Source organism: Malaya genurostris, chromosome 3 (assembly GCF_030247185.1).
Source record: "Malaya genurostris strain Urasoe2022 chromosome 3, Malgen_1.1, whole genome shotgun sequence".
Taxonomy (NCBI): Eukaryota; Metazoa; Arthropoda; class Insecta; order Diptera; family Culicidae; genus Malaya; species Malaya genurostris.
The window spans coordinates 189,066,968-189,087,353 of NC_080572.1; the positions used below are offsets into that span (position 1 = coordinate 189,066,968).

At 35.4% G+C, this 20,386-nt stretch overlaps 1 protein-coding gene across 1 annotated transcript in view; it reads right to left on the reverse strand.

Moving 5' to 3' along the window:
• LOC131437784 (protein still life, isoform SIF type 1) overlaps nucleotides 1-20,386 on the reverse strand; it is a 416,149-nt gene that overhangs the window by 375,678 nt on the left and 20,085 nt on the right. Inside the window, 4 exon segments of the mRNA XM_058607355.1 lie at nucleotides 14,891-15,107; nucleotides 15,172-15,397; nucleotides 15,494-15,707; nucleotides 15,779-16,144. Coding sequence (XP_058463338.1) covers nucleotides 14,891-15,107; nucleotides 15,172-15,397; nucleotides 15,494-15,707; nucleotides 15,779-16,144 — 1,023 coding nt within the window.

A 20,386-nucleotide genomic window follows, 5' to 3' on the forward strand; every position in this document is an offset into this window, starting at 1 on the left:
ACCGTTAACGATTTACCGCCAGTTACCAAAAATATAGCGACCCCCTGATAAAGATAAAAATAATCCACTCGAGCAACACTGCTTAAGTTGCTATGAACTAGTTACCAAGGATCCCCAGGATAAATAAACAAACATTTTGGAATCGTTTCAAGTTTTTAATTTGGTTCCCTCTGCGCCAGTTTAGTGAATTTCTGAGAACAACTCGAGGATGTGGAGGAAAAGGAAATGCTACGTCATCAACAGTACGATTAAAGTGAGTGCCTCAATTTTGTTTCTGTGGTTTGAGAGCATTAATTCTTTTGTAAACATACTATCATAACACTCCAAACATTATCTTGAACAACCTGTTTATTGAATATTTTTTATTCAGATTCATTTCTATTCATTGCAGTGCTCCTGAAGTGGGACATTAACAGTCAGGTAATGCACAGGAGACGGATTTATAATATCAATATTTTTATGAAAAAGAATGTAACATAAATAAAAACGAAACAGCAACTTTTAAATTCCACGTTACGTTTTTTTCTTTAAAAATCTTTCGTATTCAAAGCAACTGTACTAATCATCATCTAATTCCTTGTGCCACAATCGATGCAAGGCTAAAAAACAAAACCAATACTTTTGATAGGACTTTCAATCACAAGATGAGAGTTACGCATAAAAAATAGTATAATTCGAGAAGCATTATATTATTGCTTGAAGAAAATGTTTCTCCCTCACTTGGTTTCTTCTGACAATAAGTGCAATACACGGATTTTATAATAATAATGAATAATTCTTATAAGTATAATTAAGAAATTCTTTTCGCTTCTCCATCAGTAATTGTTCGACTTTCAAGCTTTCTAAAGTTTTTTGCGTCGTCTTACGATCACTGGTTATCGCTTGCAAATGGAAAGTACACTTACAGTTCACATTATTTTTAATCCAATTATTTTATCAATGGGCTGACTGTAAATGTTAGTATATCAATACAATTCATGAAAAAAAAATCCATAACTCAAACTTGAATGTAGGATTTTATATCCGTAGAAAACTTCGTTCGTTCAATTGCAAGTGGATCCTTTTCGGTTTTCACAACAGAAGAATTCTTTTAGCAAATCCGAATGACTAGTCGATCCTTTGCTCTGATGCTGAAGCAGTGTCCAAGGGAAAAGATTTTCCACTCGGAAAATCTATTTTAATTATTCGCTTTAAAATATCCGATTTGCAGTTTGTTTTGTTGACATTTCTCATGTCTTCAAAATGCAGTAACCAAGGTTACGGTAACTGTTAATTAAAATCAATAATTTATCAACATGTGTTGCCAGTTTCAAAATTTTTTCTAGGGATTACGTTTTGACAGTACCAGTTACTGAGGGGTAGTTAAATTCACGATACAGTTTTAATAGACGAGTGGCAGGTCGTGTCGTCGGTTCTACTGAGGTGTGAATCAAAAATGTATGACATTAAACCACAGTTTTTGCTTCTAACTTTTTTTATTCGATGGGAGCGTTATGAAACTAACTAGCAGAGAAGTTTTTTGTCATCTGAGAACTGGGAAGATGAAGGCGGCATGCTGTGCATTTTCAATATTCGATGTCATAATTAAATAACCCACTTTTCGTTAAAGAGGGCTTACGCCGGAAATTATGACTTTGTTCTTATATTTAATTTTTGTAGCTTTTGATTTGGCTCAAATTTTGCATACGCATACTTCATGACCAATCAAACAATTTGCATCATCGGGTCACAATTTTGACTTTGTCTTCTTTAGGAAATGGCCAAAGCAGTAAATTTCCAAAAAAATATATTTCTAAAAGGGTTGGTCCAATTGATTTTGTGTCTTCGGCAAAGTTTGAGGTAATTATTACAGATTTATAGAGAAGGTATACATTGTAAAAAAACTGTTGTTTTGATATTTTATTTCTAATCCGAATTTTGATAATCGATTCTCACGAAATTTTCTGACAGTTTTAAAATTGCTGGAAAGCCCGTTTTTCGAAAATAGGAAAATGTCTGTTTGTATATATGCGCGCACTTTTCAAAGATTTTTTTACCGCTCAACTTTGTCGCAGATGACGAAGTCGATTTCAACACGCCTAAGTTCTTTTGAAAGCCACTACTGTCACTTCCCGTTCTGAAAATTGAATAATCGACTGAGCCACAGAAGCCCACATCTGATCGGTTGGTATATTATGCATATAAATTTATACAGTCGCACGTGCGTGCCGAATGCAAATTACATTAGGAATCAGAAAAAATTATTCTAATCCCACATTGTATCATTTGACAAATTAAGTCTTGATTAACTGCATCATTTGTGGGATCAGGTCATCTGCAAAATTCAATTTTTTTGTGTATGGCTGAGCCGATTTACATAAACTTTGATTCACATAACAGGTATTGTTTCCATGCAAAATTCGTAAATTTTTCTTCGATCTGACTCCCGGTTCCGAAAATACAAGGTGATGAGGACTTGAACAATCAATTGTTGCTTAAAGCGATGTCGCAAAGAACCTAGAAAACCTAGAACCCTCTTCCTAATTGGGTTTTTGCAATGACTGAGTGGAAACATATATTGGAGAAGCCAAGTGAATGAAAAATTTACAAAAAAGATATTTTTTTGGAAAAAGATACGCTACGAGACAGGACACGAACCTGCATTCTTATGCATTCCGTGCATACGCGCTACCATTTCGCCACCCTTAGCCTTGTAAAAGACACAGCTCAAAAACACGGTTAGGCATGATAGAACGTACATCAAAAATGGTCTACATCCAGCCACAGAACCTATGTGACTATCAATACAACCTTCATAGGGTCTGTCGCTGACGATATCCAGCCAGTGACTGGAACCAGTAGAGAACCAGCCAAAATTATGGACGCAAAAGGACTTCGTTCTCTTTCTCGTGCCTTCAACAACAAGGATTCACAGAGTCAAAGGGATGCCGCAAAAAAGTTCAACTGTTCTCACCAGTACATCTGCAACACATTGAAAAGACTCGGAATAAAGTACCGAAAGAAGACACGAGCCCTGGAATATACTGACGCACAGATTTCAACGCTGAATTCCCAATGCCGCTGGTTGATTAAAAATTTTTCCGGAAAAAGTTTTGTTTTGGACGGCGAAAGTTACTTCCCTCTTTCGAAGACGCAGATTACCGCAAACGATCGATACTATTCAACGGATAGTTCAACCAAATACAAACAATAATACCCCTAAGTCCCATATAAACGAATCGCCAATGTTTGGTTCACAGCATGAACAAGTAAGCCTAGCAAATATTTCCCTTGCGATAGCGTGAAAATGTGAAAGGAGATCGTTTCTGGCAACGCTTTATGCTAGTTGCTACGGTGCAAAACATACTTGTTTGTTTATCGTTGCTGTATTAAACTGCAACAATCAGTCTAAATATCGCCGGCTAATAAACCGAGAAGCTTTCGAAATGGTGAGGAGTTGCTTAGTAGAGGGATGTGACACAAGAACAGGGTCGTCCGAAATTTCGCTCCATAGTTTTCCTAAGGATCAAAATATGTAAGTAATATTTTTACATATTTTTCACTATAAATAAACAGTAACTATAGTGAACTTGTTCTTACCCTTCAGTGTTGCTAGTTTTATAGAAATTTCGTTAAAGTACATTGTCACTCTGACAGTGTATCATGACAATGTACCGCACGATGCAAAATGTGTCCTTGAAAATTTGTCGGAGTACTCCGTATTCTAATTTGTATTTGGTTCAACTGTACATCCGAACATAAAATATTAGTTTAAACATAAGTTTGAACAGAAAGTGATGCTGTACATTGTCACTTCCGGGAAAGGCATTTCTAAACCATGGTTCAAGCCATCGGGGTTGGCAATCAATCAAGATGTGTACCAGAACGAATGTTTGTAGAAAGTTTTGATCCCGTTTTTTGGCATTAAAAATGCCTTACTCTTCGCTATACGGGGCCGGGTGTCAATTAAAAGTTTCAAAAATAGCCGCGTAACCTTTTTGTGTCATAATTTTGAACGTTAATAGCTCAGTCATTTGTTGATGGATTGATATAATTTAACAACCAATCGATTCGGAAACTTTTAACTTAAACATGTATAGCAACGTCGTTTCAGTATTTCAATAGCACACTATTGAAAAAATGGTTAGAATTGACCTATGTTTTCATCTACCAATCCCAGCTGTGGAAATTGACGTCATTTTCTTGTTCGGTATAGGAGGCTTTGCGTCATGCATAAAGAACACCGCATTGTTATGCGTAGTATGAAGAGAAATCTATAAATATATGCTGCAAATCATTTCTTGATTTCAGTTGATGCTTGACTGTGAATGAAACAAGTAGCTCGTCCAGTGAGGTGATGACTGGATTGTATATGCAATCGTTCGTTGGATTGTCGCTTTTGCTAACTCTTCACTGTACGAGGCTGGGTGTCAACTTAAAAAAATGCAAACCCCTACCTTTTTTCTGTCATAATTCTGAACGCTTATAACTCAGTCATTTGTTGATGAATTTATATAATTTAACTACCAATCGATTCGAAAATATTTAACTTAAACTTATATGATAACGACATTAAATTATTTTAATTGCATACCATTGAAAAATTGGATTGAGTTGACCTATGTTTTCACGAGCCAATGACAGTTTCAGTGAATGATGTCAAACTCTCGTCCGATTTGCGCAGTATGAACTATAGCACAAAAGGGAATCTATAAATATATGTCCGAATACATTTCTGCTTTAGTTTACCCATGGCTTATCTTGATTCTCCGGTAACTAGCAGGCCAACTTAGAATTATCGGCGATAGATTTTTCGAACCTAATTTGAAGCGCTTGTATCTCTGTGATTTATTGATAAATTTTCCTCATTTAACTTGATTCGAAAAAGTTTAAAAATGTTTTAATTTGTCAACGGGTAGTTTGCATACTGAAATCTCCATTTACATACGAACAACACGGTGGCGCGCAAATAAATTCAGTATAAAGTTGTGTTACGATGATAATCATAGATAATTATTTTGCATTAAATGTGGCTAAACACAAAGACCTATCTCTCAGCATAATCCCTCAGACCCTATTATTAAACCAAACAATAATCGTGTAACCTAATTGAATAGTTAGAAATTGATTTATTCGTATAAAGCATAACATTTTGTTCGAATCTTTCTTCCAAGAATCTTATAGAAGAGATCCAGACTAAGTGTAGCAAAAATAATGCAATGCAAATCGTTATGCAGTATCGATTTGAACAAGTTGTTGTCCCACCAGGAATAAAACGCTTCAAAAGCTTCGGAACTTAGTACAAATGAGTTGCACAGACTCACATATACAGAATTATCAGATGCAATAAAGTACAGTATTAGAGATAAACTCAAGACAAGCTGATTTGCGATTTTACATGTATAATTTAAATCCTTACTAAACTCGGGTTACCGCCAGTTTCAGTTAAATTATCATTTACATCAAAACAACAAGTTTCTTATCACTACATGCGTTGTAACAATGACAATGTTCGTTCATGTATTAATAAAATCAAGTTACAATATGAACAAAATTAAGGATTTTGGTTGCGTATGCATTGCTTCCTTAATATGCAAAAGTGAAAATCAATCAAAGTAACAAAATATGTTCTGCGGACTGTGTCACATATTTTCTTCCTTGTATTGCTGCCATTCTATGTTCAGACACTTTCCGAAGATTATCGATGCTTTTTAACGAAGGATCATTAAAATTACACTATTACTGAGTTTATTGGTTGACGGTTATTCAAATTTTTCACATCCACATTTTCCGATCAAAATATTTAAAGTCATCTCTAATCGCTGTTTATAAAATGATTAAGTTTGTACGTTCTCTGTCTTGAAAATTATTATGATATAAAATCGTTTCATTTGTCCAGATTTATAATTTGTGCTTGTTCGTATCCAAAATTGATCTTTTAAGTACCTTTGAAATCATCATAATTGACTTTCATTTAAAGGATATTTTCCAAAAATTTTCAAATGTAAAAATTTATTGAAGGCATCAAAATAGAGTAGAATCAATTGTTCTGAAAGAATCAAATTGTAAGTAAGAGTAAGTTTGTAATTTGTGACTTTTAGTGCATCCATCATCATCTTTATTTTTGTATTTATTATGGGTACCTAAGAATTATTTTATTTTTAATGTAATCGTGATCGGTCGTGTCTTGCATACAACCCTCTAATGTTTTTTTTTGCATACTAATTTAAACAACAATTTGAACGAAGTTTTCTGAGAAATTCCAAGAATAAGCAGTAAACCATCAGCAGGCACGTACCCAGAGGGGGCGCTCCAGAAATCGGACACTTTCTTCGATTAGTTTGATGCAAACTATTTACACATACATTTTTCATACATTTTATAAAAGTTTATAAAAAATATTTTTGTTCTTTTTATAACATTTTTTTGGAGGCAAAAGTCGGATGAACATGCTGGAGCTAGTTCTCCTTTGAAATTACACGTATTACGTGAAATATTGATTTTGATTTTTTTGGCATTAAAAATGCCTTACTCTTCACTATACGGGGCCGGGTGTCAATTAAAAGTTTCAAAAATAGCCGCGTAACCTTTTTGTGTCATAATTTTGAACGTTAATAACTCGGTCATTTGTTGATGGATTGTTATAATTTAACAACCAATCGATTCGGAAACTTTTAACTTAAACATGTATGACGACGTCGTTTCAGTATTTTAATAGCATACTATTGAAAAAATGGTTGGAATCGACCTATGTTTTCATCCACCAATCCCTGCTTTACAAAATGACGTCAACTTCTTGTTCGGCATAGGAGGCTTTGCGTCATGCATAAAAAACACCGCATCGTTCTGCGTAGTATGAAGAGAAATCTATAAATATAGGCTGCACAATATTTCTTTGCCTAGTTGATGTTTGACTGTGAATGAAACAAGTAGCTCGTCCAGTGAGCTGATGATTTAATTGTATATGCGTTCACTTGCTGGATTGTCGCTTTTGTATTATGCGTTGGTGAAACTTCCTGCTGTCTGCACAACACCGCTTCGTGTTCGCTTGAATATCTTATATATCATCTAGCTATTGAAGAACCGAATCAGCGTGGTTATCGGTTCTTTTGAAACATCCCATGTATTTAGCAAATTGTTGATCGATTTTGCCATTAAAAATGCCTTACACTTCGCTTCCCGAGGCTGGGTGTCAAATTAAAACATGCAAAACTAATCGCGTAACATTTTTCTGCCATAATTTTGAACGCTCATACCTCAGTCATTTGTTGATGGATTTATATAATTCAACAACCAATCGATTCGGAAACATTTAACTTAAACTTATGAGAAAACGTCATTTGAATATTTCAATTGCATTCCATTGAAAAATTCATTTGAATTGAGTATTTTATTTTGGTTCTCTGGTAACTATCAGGCTAATTTAGTATTATCGGCAATAGATCTAATTCGGATCTAATTTGCAGTGCTTGTTCCTCGATGATTTGTTAATGGATTTTCCTCATTTAAATGATTCCAAAGCTTCAATATTGTAAGCTTAAAAATGTTTAAATTTGTCAACGGATCGGTTTGCATACTTAAATCTCCATTCCCATACAAACAAAACGGTGGCGCGAAAATGGATTCAGTATAAAGTTGTGTTATTATGATAATCATAGAAACTTCTTCTTAATTATATGTGACTGAACAAGTTGTTGTCCCACCAGGTATTAAATGCTTCAAAAGATTCAAAATTAAATTCTGAAACTTCTAAAAGCGGCCTCCTCGGTTTGGTAGTATAAATGAGTTCCACAGGCTCACATATACAGTACAATTAGATGCAATATCATAGAGTATCAAAGATAAACTAAAGGTAAGTTTACTTGCGATTTTACATGTATCGTTTGAATAGCAATTCTCGTAGAATTTGGTTAACCGCCAGTTTCAGTTCAATTATTATTTGCTTCAAAACACGCGTTGTAACTATGACAATGTTAATTCATGTGTTAATAACATCAAGTTACAATATGAACAAAATTTCTGAATTTTGTTGCGTATCCATTTCGTATATTCCTAATATGCCAAAGCGAAAATCAATGTAAGTAACTAAATATTTTATGCGGACTGTTTCACATTTTTCTTCCTCGTATTGTTGCCATATTATTTACTGACACTTTCCGAAGATTATCGACGATTTTGAAGAAGGATTAATAAAATTACACTATTACTGAGCTTACTGGTACAACATTTTTCGTTAAAATAAATAAAATCTTCTCTTGGATCGATTTACTGTTTATAAAATTAATAAGTTTGTACGTTTCTCGAAGATTATTGTCATAAAATAAAACAGTTTCATTTGTTCAGGATTAAATCTTTAGGTTGTTTGTATCTAAAATTGAGCTTTCAAGTAACTTTGAGTTCTAGTTAAAGGACGTTATTCAAAATCTTAACAATGTAAAAAATTGTGGAAAGGGATCAAAATTGAATATAATTAATTATCAAGAAAGAATCTAATTGTCAATTTTATCATTCGCCAACAATCTAAGCGCTTAAACTAGAGCAAGTTTGTAATTAGTCAATAGAAAAAGTTTTTAGTTTAGTGTATCATCATCTCTTTATTTTTGTATATATTATGAAGACCCTAGAAACGTTTCATTTTTAATGTTATTGTGCTCGGTCGTGTCTTGAATACAACCCTCTAATTTATTCAAAAACATCATGCTGATGGACAATACGTGTTTTGGCCGGATAAAGCGTCATCGCATTGCGCCAAAAAACACAATCGTTCCTGAATACCCATTCGATCCCATTTGTACCCAAAAACTAGCACAACCCGATAAATCAGTGTCGCCTAATCGAAGATTTCTTCGGGGTTTTGAGCTCCTTGGTGTACAAAAATAACTGGAGAACCACGAATTGCTAACAGTTGATTGGTAGAATCAAGAGATGCATTCGCAAAGTTGACATGAAGGCCGTACAACGCTCCTGTTCCGATATCAAACGGAAGCTTCGCCGAACATCCGACTACGGACCGTTTTCAAATGTTTACTAATTTTTTTTCAACAATGAACAATGTATCTTTAATTTCAATAAATCAGATCTTCTCCAAGCATGTTTGTCTTTTTTTGACAGTTTGAGAAAGAAATTCCAAAATTTTAGTTGCCACCCGTTATCATACCTAACCGTGTTTTAGGGCTGTGTTTATCTTAAGGCTTAGGGTGGTGAAATAGTAGTTCGTATGCACGGAATGCATAAGAACGCAAGTTAGAGTCCTATCTCTGGGCGTATCTTTTTCTGAAAAAATATCTTTTCTGTAAGTTTTTTCATTCATTTGGCTTCTCCAATATATGTTTTCACTCAATCATTGCAAAAACTGAACTTAGTTATGGCGAATTTACGTTAAACAAACTAAAATTAATAAATCGATCTTAATTTGCTCAAAGCTAATCCAATTTATGAATCCATCTAATTGTTGACCATTACAACTGATTCCAGCGGTACCGGTTCCGGAAACATGTATTTAAACTAAATTCCATATGGTTCCAGACAACATTTTATTCATATTTTCTTCAATATTTTCCAGGTACCATTTCCGGTTCCGGAATTATACGGTGATGAGTGTTTGAAATTTCAGACAACCGTGCAAAAAAACGTAGAAATTTCTTATTGCACGGAGAACCCTTCGATCATAAAATTGCGATATCGCAGTTTTTGATTTTTGCGATAGTTGATTTAACTAATTTCTTTTTGATTCAACCAATATGGTTTTTGTTTTGCATATATTCAAGTAGTTAAAAAAAATGTTGTTTTGAATGCTGTCAAATGCCGGAGACAGTTGAAAGCAAAACAATAATCGCAATGCAGAATCAACAACTTTTTTAGTTGAAATCTGTTCGCGTCGCTTCAAAATGTCAATGAAAACAACATCGATGGTTAAAGCGTTTTGTGAAATTGTGTTCATTCGATTTGAGAAATTTATGATAGCAAGTGTTTATCTAACAGCGGTGTTGTGATAAAGTTAACCTTGTTTAAGATGAAAAAGATTTGGTGACAAATTATAAAATGTAAATGAATGATCATCTCGTAATCTTTCAGGTATGCGCTAAAATTTTATGCTTCAAATTCGATCATTGATTTATTTCCAGCAGACTGTTTTACTTCCAGCTGTTTGATACCGATGATGATGTTCATGCATTAGCAATAAAACGCTTTTTGATGTGAATTTAATTTATAAAAGTAACAGGAGTGAAGGGTTTCAAACACACAGAACGCGCTGCGATTGAATGGCGCGTTTGAATTGCCGTCGCAAAATTCCAATTCCCAGCGGTTGATACTCCCAAGCTCAGATAAATTGACTAAAATTATCAGTGCATAACTTTAGTTCAACCGTTTGAAGGCATCATCTTTCAATACTCATTTTAGGCAAATTTAATAATTTTGCTAATTCACTCGCCCCTCCGAGCACTTTTGCTGATTAAAAACGTTTTTCTACATCAATCATTTCCGATCGAATCAGAAGTACTTTTTTAGAATTTAGATCTTTACTGATCTCGACTTGACATGATCATACAAAAATCAAAATCACTCAGAGATCAGATCAGTTCTGATTTCGTTATGATAATTTATTCCTTGGTTAAGATCACTTGAAATCAGCAGTTTTCCCAACCCTAATGATATTACATGTCAATATAAAATACTGGTTATATTTTAACAACGATATTTATTTCATGAATCTCAACATACCGAACTTATTTCAAATAGATCATGACGTGTATCAGTAAGTATATTTTGATTGTTTTCGCCAATCAATAACATTGTTCGAGTCGATTCAACTATTTACAAAGTCTAAAACAAATGAAACCGATTTATTTTTCAACTAACAGAATTCTGTTTCGATAATAACACCAGTTGTTTCAACTAAAATATTTATTGAAATTGAAAGGTATGTGTCCTCACTAATTGACAGCATTTTTTTTCAAACAGTTAAATTAGTTGTTTCAACCATCGTTTCTGCTAATCGAAAAACAAAAATGACAGTTTAGTTAAAACAACAATCGATTAGTTATACCAAATTTTAACCAATCGAATTCAGAAAATCAACTAATATTCTGGTTGAAATGGGATCGCGGGTGGTTCCGTGTGGGTATGAAAATTCGGAGTGATATAAGAATTAAACAAGTTTATTGTAACTTGCGTAATATGGTAATTTGAAGGGGAAAAAAGTTTACTTTTACCCCCAAATTTATGCTAGGTGCACATAACCATTTTCACTTAAGTTTACGTTTCGTCTTCGACTCATCAGTGCGTCAGCAGATTATGTTGAACTGCTGACGCAAACCCCCGGATCAACATAATCCGCTGAGCAGACGTAAAGTTAATGCTATTTGCAAGACACTTTTTTTGTACACATGAAGTGTAACGTCTAACCTGACGTCTCGAACGAAACAAGTTTCGGCTTACTGGCCGTACAGATTGTGGTAATTTGAAGGGGAAAAAAGTTGTACGGCCAGTAAGCCGAAACTTGTTTCGTTCGAGACGTCAGGTTAGACGTTACACTTCATGTGTACAAAAAAAGTGTCTTGCAAATAGCATTAACTTTACGTCTGCTCAGCGGATTATGTTGATCCGGGGGTTTGCGTCAGCAGTTCAACATAATCTGCTGACGCACTGATGAGTCGAAGACGAAACGTAAACTTAAGGTTGCGTAATATACCTAAGTAAAATTATATTAGTGCATGCATACGGTAAGTGTTATTAAAATTGTTCCCTCTCCAAATGATATCCGAAACGTATGGTAATTTTATTTGAAACTTCCAAAAATTCTGTTGAAGTTACTCGGAATTTATGATAGGTGTATAAAAATGGCAGATTCATCAGAAACTCAATAATTTTTTCATTTCATTAAAAAGCACATTATTTTCTTCCGAGTTTGATTTGCACTGTTTAGAAAGTAGATAGTTAAAAAGTTGGAAAATATTATATAATAAATTTTCTTAAGGGGCGAGTAGGGTCTAACACTTTTGAACAATCATTTATTTTCTTACAGTGAAACATTTCAAGAATGCTTTGCAAAATTTTCCTACCAATCGGAAAAAAATTCGGAATGTTATGGGCAAGGATGGCTTTTATCGTTTCAAATAACGCTCCCTAGCAACTCTTCACACGATTGAATCAGTGCCATCAAAGAGAGACGGATATCATCGCAGCAACAAAAACCCGGCATGGCTCATTTACCAGTGCAAGACCGAATTTCTCTCGATGACATTTCTTAGAATCAAAGGGTAGCACGCTGCTGTGGGGATCCTCTCTGAAGCAACAAACGGTCGCTTATTCTCGTTTCGCGATCTGATTCTATACAAGCAGTTGATAATTGCGATAGAATCATTTTACTATTACCGCTTATTCTAACTATGTGCATATAACCTTTGTATAAGTTGTGTCTATGAAAATATCTGTGAATGCACCACACAAGGGTTTTGAAATATTGCAACCTAGTATGAGAATCATCAAGTTGAATCATCGACTCGATTTTCTGCGATAATTGTCAACTTGCGATTCTCTCTTGGGAAATTCCACACAGCAACGATCATTACCAGACTGTTAATTTTTTAAGGACCGTGAAATACTCAGAGTATGAAGTGGAGCGAAGAATTGTAGCAAAATTCTCTCACGGGTCATGCATTGAGAGACACGATTTCTTGTAGCATCTTCTACCGGATTGAAAATGTTGTATACAATATAGATAGCAATATAGCAGCTTATGTCAAATTTTCGGCTATCACCAAAAAATTGAATTTTACAGGTCACTTAATCCCTCATACGATGTAATTCATAAAGACCTAATTTGTCAAATGACGGAAATTTTTATTTGTAATGACTCAATGTTAGATGAGCTTGAATTTTACTGGTTTCGACTGTAACTTGCGTTCTTCTAGCAGGTGCGACTGTATGAATTCAAATGCACCTTTTAACAGACGTACTTGCGATCTAATGATTCTCGGTTCAAGTCGCGACGGTTGCTCCTCAGTATTCTTTTTTTTATTTCAATGAATTTCATGTATGGAGCTTTAGACACAATATTAAATATTCTTCCACGTAAATTTGCGTGAACTGCGACGCTCCATTTATGTGCATCTAATAACATGTAAAAAATTTTAAGTGTGTATTTACAGAACTGGAAGAGTTAGCTATTTGATTTTTGAGCTTGATTCACAACACAATAGTAGCTTTCAAACGAACCTAAGATTGTTGAAATCGATAAAGACACCTCTGAGAAAAGTGAGCGCAAAGTTTATGTTTTAATCCACCTTGTAGTGAGATGATACCTTTTTTTATCAATCAGTATGTGGTTTTTGCATAAATATTCTTCGGTGTTTTTAGTTTTCATGAAATAATGTTAATGACCGTCGTTTGAAATTACAGCTTTTAATTTTATTCATGCTCTTTGAAATTTGTATCACCCTATAATTACTGAACTGCAAATCGGATCGTAAAGAAAAATTTAATGAAACCATAGATTTAATCGTTGGAATCTAAACGTGTGAAAACCGATTAAGAATTCCATGAGATATCAAAGTAAGTTCGACTTCGGAATTTTTTGTCATTATTTACGGTACTTCCAGAACCGGTATTTAGTGATCAGCATAACCCAAACCCGTCTTTATGACCATGAATTACTATGACGAATAAATTGGACTATGACGAATAAAGCCTTGGTATTGCATTCCTTGTGTGGAATATGACCTTCTGTTTCCACAGATTTCGCAGAGAATTCGTAGCGTAAAAAACCATCGCATGGCTGGTGCTACGATCCTACTTTTTTCAGGCCGGGGCTCGAACATATGACGATTGGCTTGTAAGACCAGCGCCCTATGCGTTGAAACGCCAATCCGAATAGTTTTTAGGAAAGCTTTGATGATTTTTCGATATCGTCATCTTCTATGACGGTTTGAGTTTCAACAACTCATTGGATAAAACTCATTACTTTTGTATGGGACCATAACTCTTTGAATTGTAATTTTTGTTTATTAAATTCGTTTTGGCCTTCTTCGAGAAAGCGATTGAACTCCTCTATTCCCGATGCTTTCGGAACCGGAATTAGGATACCGGTGTAGCCAAAGTCAGTTAAATTCACCTAAGGGATTACAACTAAACCACTTAAGGATCTTAAGACCTTCCATTTGAATATTAAATGAAGAAATTTGGTTTAGCATTCTACGAGCAAAATGAGTAACATTATTTTAATTTATTTATTTTTATCGTTCATTTAAGCCCGGTTTTAACCTCTTAGGGTTATCGCCGGGTGTATTTTGATTTTACATGTTATCCTAGAGTTCCGGAACCAGCAGTCGGAATGAAAAGAAATTCTGAAACCATGTAACCATGTAAACATAGGACTTTTCATATGAAACTAAGATTGTAGAAAACAGTTAAGCCTTCTTCGAGAAAACTAAGTGACATTATTCGTCACACACATACACATTTGCTGATCTCGACGAACTGATGCGAATGATATATGGTTGTATGGGATGCTAGTAGGCGGAACCGAGCACGACGGGATTCGTCTAGGAAGTAATGTCACGATAGACGAGGATACCTTCGAGGTAGTGTCTACCTCGGATCCTTACTAACGATTGACTTCCAACAAAACTAAAATTTAATCGTCGTTAAATCTACGTCTGCTGAGCGGTCTATGTTAAAACTTTAGGTGCTAATGCACTGATGAGAGAATATTGGAACGTAAAAATCGACAAATAGTTTTGTGCAATTAGCACAAACCGGTACCCGTGTGGAACTGAAGCCCCTAAATAACATGTTGTGTAGCAATTTGGTTCATAGAGATACCGCCAATAGAGTTTAAAAGTAGGACTCTTTCTAGGCCCAACATATTTCGGTCGGAGTAAAATTTGCATAACAAAGGCAGAGTACGTACTTCTTCGCATCGGATATGGACTTCGTTGTGTGGATCCCGGCAGACTTTCGGCCAGCTCCAGATTTTCCATACTCTGTGATAATAGCGCCTCGAAGGTATGCAGACTGTACGACTCGGCGTCCATTCCTTTGGCAAGTGTATTACGCAGATGCATTTCGTATTCCAGTAACAGTCGAGAGGTCGGTGAACCCGGTGTAGGCGTAACGTTAGGTGGATTCTACGGAAAACGAAATCAGTGAGGATTGAATTGTGTCATGGTGTTAACCGATTGCAAGACGTACCTGATGATGATGCGTATGGCGGTTGCCGACACCCTGCCGACCGTACGGTGGCTGATCTTGATCGGAGTTTCCGTTGCTCGAACTGGGAGTAGTCGCGTAGCACTGGTTATCGAACATCACGTTGTCTGAAGGGGGCGAACCTTCGACACAGCTGCGTTCCCGTTCCAGCTCTAGATAGAGCCCACGGGGACCGTGCTGATGGCCTCGTCCGATTTCGTGTGACGATCTGAAAGTTTTTAAATAGTGATTTGAATTATTGACTACAGACTCCACTACTGACTACTACCTCGAACCCAAACTGTTGAATTTTTTTCTCACTTACCTCGATCCGGAGAATCGGGAACTCTGACTTGCGTTACGTGAGATTGTGCCATTATTGTTTAACATATGTGCATTATGAATAGTGTGCTGATGCGTGTGTGGCGTGTTGGTTGCAGAGTTATAGTAATTGTAACGTCGACGTCCCATTTCCGGTGATGTCACGGGGCTTTCTGCGCTTGGCATCGGCTTAAGCATGCGCTTCATCGTCGAGGTATCTGAGAATGAAAGAAATATGTTTTTTTTCAGGCAGTTAGTTTTTATGTTCCGAGAAGTAAACAACACTCACCGATATTCATATCCTCGGTGCTCTTGGATTTGTTTCTTCGGGCTGCCTGGTTGTTATTGATGAGGTTATGATGCATGTCGTGCTGCTCACGTGACATGTCATCACTGAAGTCTTTCGTTCGAGTGCCCGTTCCCGTTGAAGTGGTTTTGGTAGACCGGTCCGCTTGCTGTAGCGTTCCACCGGCTTGCGTTCCTTCCGATTTCGAGGTTTCTTCTCCGCTGCGCTGTCCGGTGCCCATGTTCGAGTTGGTCTCGTCCTGACCGATTTGCGAACCGACGTGGTTCTGCGTCACCGACGAAGACGTGACCGTGCCGACATTAGTCATTGTACTGGTTTCCTGTGATTTGGTTTGTCGGCTGCCGGTATCTGCGATGAGGAAAGCACAATCGATAAGACCGTCAAAATTTAAATTTTAATTGTTTCAAATTTTAGCTTTGCTTTTTGAAATATATTCAGCATGCAAGATTGCTATTTGTCATTTCTTACATCTATAAACCACCAACAAGTCCTTGTATCCACTCAAATCTGGTTGGCCACACAGTTGAACTACATATACAGGGTCCGCCATGTAATTTTTGTTTTAGACATGCAATAAAACACAAACGGTCCATCCGATTTCAAAATTTATATTTTCATTACAATCCTTCCGGGTAATTGTGGAATAAATGGTGTCCAAGTCTTTCTCTTCAAGTAACGGGAAGAACTAATCGCTAATCATGGCGCGGTAGCGCTCGCCATTGACCGTCGAAGAAAAATGGCTCAATGATGCCGCCAGACCAAAATCCGCACCAAACCGTCACTCTCTGAGGATGCATCGGCTTCTCCATGAAAACCTCAGATGCGACAATTTTGCTTATTAACATATTCGCCGAGATGAAAATGTGCCTCATCCGGGAAGATGATTTTTTGGCACACATAACGCAACATTACCATGATCTTCAAAGTGAAACTGCACAATTTTCACGCGTTCCTCAAGCGTATACACAACCATTTTCGTTCAGCGGAAGGATAAAACTAAGTTTCTGTCAAATCAGAAGTTACATTAAGGTTACCAATGTCGAAATAAGTGCTAGTTAAAAAAAAATGGCGGATCCTGTAGTAGCCTGTACTGCCTTGTTTTTTGTTTAAATCGTTCGAGTATATCCTGAAAGACATCTTGACCCGTTCTTATATATTTTATGGTCTTATTTTTATGTCCAAATATATTGTAGGGTAGTATTTTTGTGAAGTATTTCTTTAAAAACATTCTTTTTGCGAGGAATGTCCCTTTGTCTTCAGGGAAAAATTGAATACAAATATTGAAGGAATGATTCTTCGTAACGTCGACCTCTAACACCAAATGAATATTTTTGAAAGTTAACAATAAACAGTGCTTCAAAAGACGTCTATGAGATCATCATCATGAGATTTGAACGTTTAAAACATCGAATTGAAGGGTCATCCGCCGTATTGCCATGGTTTAGCCCCTGATAACTTCTTTTCATTTCCACACGTCAAAAATAAATTGTGTGGTCAACGAATTTCGAAGCACGAAGAAATGGTTCATGTGTTCAAAACGCACGTTCTGAATATACTTTTATCTGAATGGGAAAAGCTCTTCAGAAACTAGTTCGATTGCTTGCTAAAATGTATTGATCTTCATGGAAAATACTTTGTGAAATAATTAAGCAAATGTATTAGTTACCGTTTTCTTTTAATTGTTTATTTCAAATCTTAACGTATCATTGTTTTTATTTACATATATTCGCTATTAGTCTATAGTTTTATTAATTGAAATATTCTAAACTTTTCAATTCAATTTTTCATAGATGGTGATTTTCATAAGAAGGTTTCAATGAAGTAGTTTTCATTCACAACTACATTGATTTACATATACTTAAGAAGTAAAAGCAAAGCCTTGGTATTACATTCCTTTTTGGTGGAATTTTATCTTCTATTTCAACATAGTTCGCTGCCGATTCATAGTGTACAGAACCATTGTATGGCTGATGCTACGATCCTACTGACATTGAGAATCCTTTCAAGTCGGGATTCGAACATACGACAACTGACTGTAAGACTACTACCCTATGCATTGAGCCGCCAACCCTGATCAACTAATGCTATGCAGCCAGAGTGAACGCGGAACGTAGAGTTACCTTAAAACCCTTTTTCATATTTTTGCCTAATTCGCCTTGCTCCACATTGAGAATTCATAAATTAAGAATTAAAATAATATTCAAAAAATCATCGTTGGTCCTTTATTAATCCTATTAATTAGTAATGACGACAGCCATCAAAGCAAAACATTGCACTATCACACTCTCAGGCAGCGTTGCCAGGTCATTTTTCCAAAAATCAGTATTCGGCACAAACATCTGTCTGTACCATATCGGTATCAGAATCTCGTCAACATAAGTACCAGGAAAATGTCACCAAAGCTCATTTCAGCGAACAAAACAAAGAAAGGTCCTACACCAACCTTTTCTCATGTCTATCCAAGCTAAAAACGAGTATCTGTATTTATCTGTTTATCACCCGAATAAAAAATATTGTAGAAAAACCATACGATTTGCTGTTACAAAACCTTCCACAATTTTGATTTGACCATTGGCAAATATTTTAATGTATTGTTATACATTATTTAATTAATTGTGAACATGCTTTTCACAATAGAACGTATAGGTTGTTAAGTATCGTAACAATTCAAATCATAAAATTTCTCATACATGTTTTCTTCGAAAACAAACAAATGTACAGTTTGCATATTATTTGAAACACCACGTGTACAATAAATTCAATGGTAGAATCGTAGAAACAATGGGCTGTATGAATAAAACGTAGCATGCTTGAATTTCGGCAGTAATGTGGATTACGTTCCTGTCAAAATCAGAAACTTTACTACACAACATTCGAACAAGTAGTATTTACTACAATTTTTCGGTAGGTAGCACCAGAGGCTGCTACTCTTGTGTCCACTGATAAAATGAAGTCGAAAAATTAAACAAAGTGACATTTTTGCAGTAGTATGCTGGTTTTCCGGCTCCGTGGCGATTCGGCATGCAGTAAATGCTCAAATTCGAAAGTAATATAACAACATTTTCGAACTTGTTTTTTTTATTCATAGCAAACCGCGTTATACTCTGTAGACTTTGTTTTTGAGAAGACAACAGACTTTACTACATTTTATTCATATGGCCCAATATGTTGAATCGTAGGAAATGAAAAAAATCTTGTGAAGATACAATAAAATCAATGGTTTATTTGTTACGGGCGGTATTTTGAGAGTACATATCTGTATTGCGGTATAGAGGTCAAATATCTGTATAAATACCGAGAAATCGGTATACCTGGCAAAGTTGCTTTCAGGTTCAAAATGTCAGATTCTTCATAAAAAAGGGTCAAATGCTTTGTTATCATTTCGCCGTTTAAAAATTTTTGGGTCGTTTTCGTTACCTTTCGATTTAAATTTAAAGTTTGACTGCAAAGTAAATTTGGTAAACTTGAAAAAAAACACAAAAAAGGAATTGTTACCATTTAGGCATTAGAAATTCTAAAAACAAAATGCAGAGCGAGAGATGCCATTTATACAGATTTATCTGTATTGTATAGATTTTTGCGTTCGCTTACTGATTTAAGGGTGGTGGGGGTAGGGTCTAAACGATGAAAAAATCATCATTTTTGCGATTTTTTTCCAGAATTATCGTTCAACAAAATCAATTCAAATGTTTTGCATGATAAAAAGCATCATTCGAACAACATTATGTAATTTTTTCGTGGAAAAATATTGGGAAATAAGTCGGCGAAGAGATATTTTCGAGAACGCTTATTAAAAATCTTGATTTGCGGTGTCCACTGTATCTCAGCGCAGACTAATCAGAAGAAAACAAATGAACGCAGCATAGTTAGAGTAGAAGTTTTTTTAGACCCCAACGTTTTTGTTCGATTTTTTAATTTTTTTTTAAATTTTTGGTGGTTGTTCAAAGTGAAAACTACAATTTTTCGCGAAAAAATCCGCCATTTTGTAGCTGTTAAACCTCCCCAAAGTAACAAACAACGAAAAGGGAAACGTTGGGGTCTGGTTTTTTATATGTAGAAAGTGAACACGGACTTACAAAACCTGCTTTCGAGGAAAACGCGTTTAAAGGTTTTTGTCTATAAAATCAATGGAAACCATTAATTACTTCAGCGAGCCCGTAGGGTCTAGCATTTTCAAAAAATCATAATTTTTCTTTTGAAATTTATTATAACGAAACATTTCAAGAATGTTTTGTCAAGTTTTGAAGTCAATCGAAGAGGAAATTTTGGGTCTGTGCGCCGAGCTCTTGCTTCTTCGCAGAATGAGATAGCTATAATAAAGGTTCATAACTTCCAGATATTCATTTCAAAAGGCTTGAAAATTTTACAGAAAATTTTTCAAATGTTTTACTGTAAGAATATATTAAGAAAATAATAAATGTTTGAAATGAATGAATGAATGAAAAGTGTTAGACCCTACCCGCCACTAATGACTTGCAGAGATATGACGAATTATCTTTCAATATCTTTTCATTATAGAAATCTTATTTTATTAGTGAAAACAGATAGAGCAGATGCGAAACTTTTTTTATGCAATGCAATACATATTTT